At 47.0% G+C, this 1,776-nt stretch overlaps 1 protein-coding gene across 3 annotated transcripts in view; it reads left to right on the top strand.

Moving 5' to 3' along the window:
• Window positions 1-1,776, top strand: part of ZNF274 (zinc finger protein 274) — a 34,361-nt gene that overhangs the window by 30,008 nt on the left and 2,577 nt on the right. For all 3 annotated transcript variants that reach the window (XM_027767603.1, XM_027767604.1, XM_027767602.1), the window contains exon 7: window positions 1-53. In XM_027767603.1, coding sequence (XP_027623404.1) covers window positions 1-53 — 53 coding nt within the window. The remainder of the gene's footprint in view (window positions 54-1,776) is intronic.

Genomic DNA, 1,776 nt, shown 5'->3' with positions numbered 1-1,776 from the left:
AGCAGGAAGAGGAGGAGGACACAGCTGTCTGCCCAGTGACGGTGCTGCCTGAGGTGAGTGGAGAGTGCCACCTTTTTCTTTTCTGGTCATGATATCCCCTGTGACCTGCTCCCATCCCAGAAGTTTCCCTCTGTCCCAGGCCTTCCTAATGCCTCCCATAAGCTAGACCATTCCAAGCTTATGAGCTCTGAAGACTGTACTGGGGCCTGAGGCATCCTGAGTATGAGGACAGACCTGCCCTCTGGCCACTGTGGCATTGTAGCAGACAGGGCACATGACCTGGGGGATGAGACTTCATGAAGCAAGAGGGAAGAGACTGACAGACTTTTGAGGTAGAGTAAAGAGACGGGCATGCAAACCGTTAAATGAGAGTCACTGCCAGAGCCAGCCAGTGGTGTAGTGGTTAAGATAGCTGGATCTCACATGGCTGAGGATATGGTTCAGGTCCCAGGCCTGATGGCTTAAAAAACATGTCAGTGGGACCAGCAGTTGGCATAATGGCTATGTTGGTAGACTCCCATACAGTCGACCGTGGTTCGATTTCCAGACCTGGTGGCTTAAACTCATGCCAGGTGTGTGTACGTGCGTGCCCAAGATCCCGAGAAGAGAATGGAGGAGAAAGGATTGTGGTGTGGCCATCCCTCCTAGGAGGTGATTTCTCGCTTTCTGTCTCTGTCTTTCTAGTGAGCTCATGCATCCTATAGCAAAAACGTCTCAAAAAAAAAAAAAAAATCAGGCATGTGTGCATGTGTGCCCAAAATCCCAAGAGGAGAATAAGTAAATAAAATGTTTTAAAAAGAGTCATCTGGGGCCAAGTGACATGGTGGTTAAGGCATTGAACTCCTACATAACCAACTGTGGTTCAAGTCCTAGACCTAGTGGCTTGCTTTCTCATTTTCTTTATTTCCCCCTTTCTCTCATGAATTAAAAAAATAATAACAATAATACATATAATTCTTTAAAAAAATAAAAAGGCCATTGACTTTCAGAGATATATACTTGAGTGTGTACACATAGAACAATAGAATCTGGGATTTGCTTTGGAGTAACTGGAGCTAGGGTATCAGTGAAATAGGATTGGCTATGTCTTGCTGACCATTGGAGTGATGGTGTATATGGCATCAGTCAAAGCTGTTTGCACTGCAAGTTGCTCATACTGGCTGAAGTATAGAAGTAAATTTATTGGCTTTCTTTAAAGTAGTCTGGGTTAGGTTTCATGCAAGGCTGCATCTAGGTGTTCCCACATGATGAGAAGAATCTCTGATCAACACTAGTCTCATGACTGCTTTCTCCCAATGCTTCTTGTGCAACTTAAACTCCCCTGTGGACAGGATACTTCCTAATCAAAAGCGGAGTTGGAGGGGCCTCTTCTTAGAGTCCTGGTCAGATCCCCAGAGAAGACCACTGACGCCACATCCAGAGTGACTGCCCTACCCTGGCCAGCCCCTGTCCACAAAGGCATGGGTTTTTATGTCATTAGCTCCACTCACTGGGGAGGCACTACTCATAGGATAAGGCTCTCAACCAGAAAAATGTCAGTACAGGGCTGACTGGATGCAAGTGTGGATAGGGCAGAGGCTGTCTGCTTGTTGTAGTTCTTAATGTAGTAGGACCTCTGCCTCCCAGCCTGGGCCCTATACCGACTTATGAGAAGGGATCCAGTAGACTTTGTGTGGGCTCAGATCTGTGAGCAAGCTTGTCTCTTGCACAGTTAGCTGTCAGAATATCCCAACTGGCCTTTCTTCTGTCCCCGTTGGCAATTCCCCAACCTTCCTG

Source organism: Tupaia chinensis, unplaced genomic scaffold, assembly GCF_000334495.1.
Source record: "Tupaia chinensis unplaced genomic scaffold, TupChi_1.0 Scaffold144336_1, whole genome shotgun sequence".
In the NCBI taxonomy this organism is placed as follows: Eukaryota; Metazoa; Chordata; class Mammalia; order Scandentia; family Tupaiidae; genus Tupaia; species Tupaia belangeri.
Note: the sequence above shows the minus strand (reverse complement) of the source record. Positions and strands in the feature narration are given on the sequence as shown.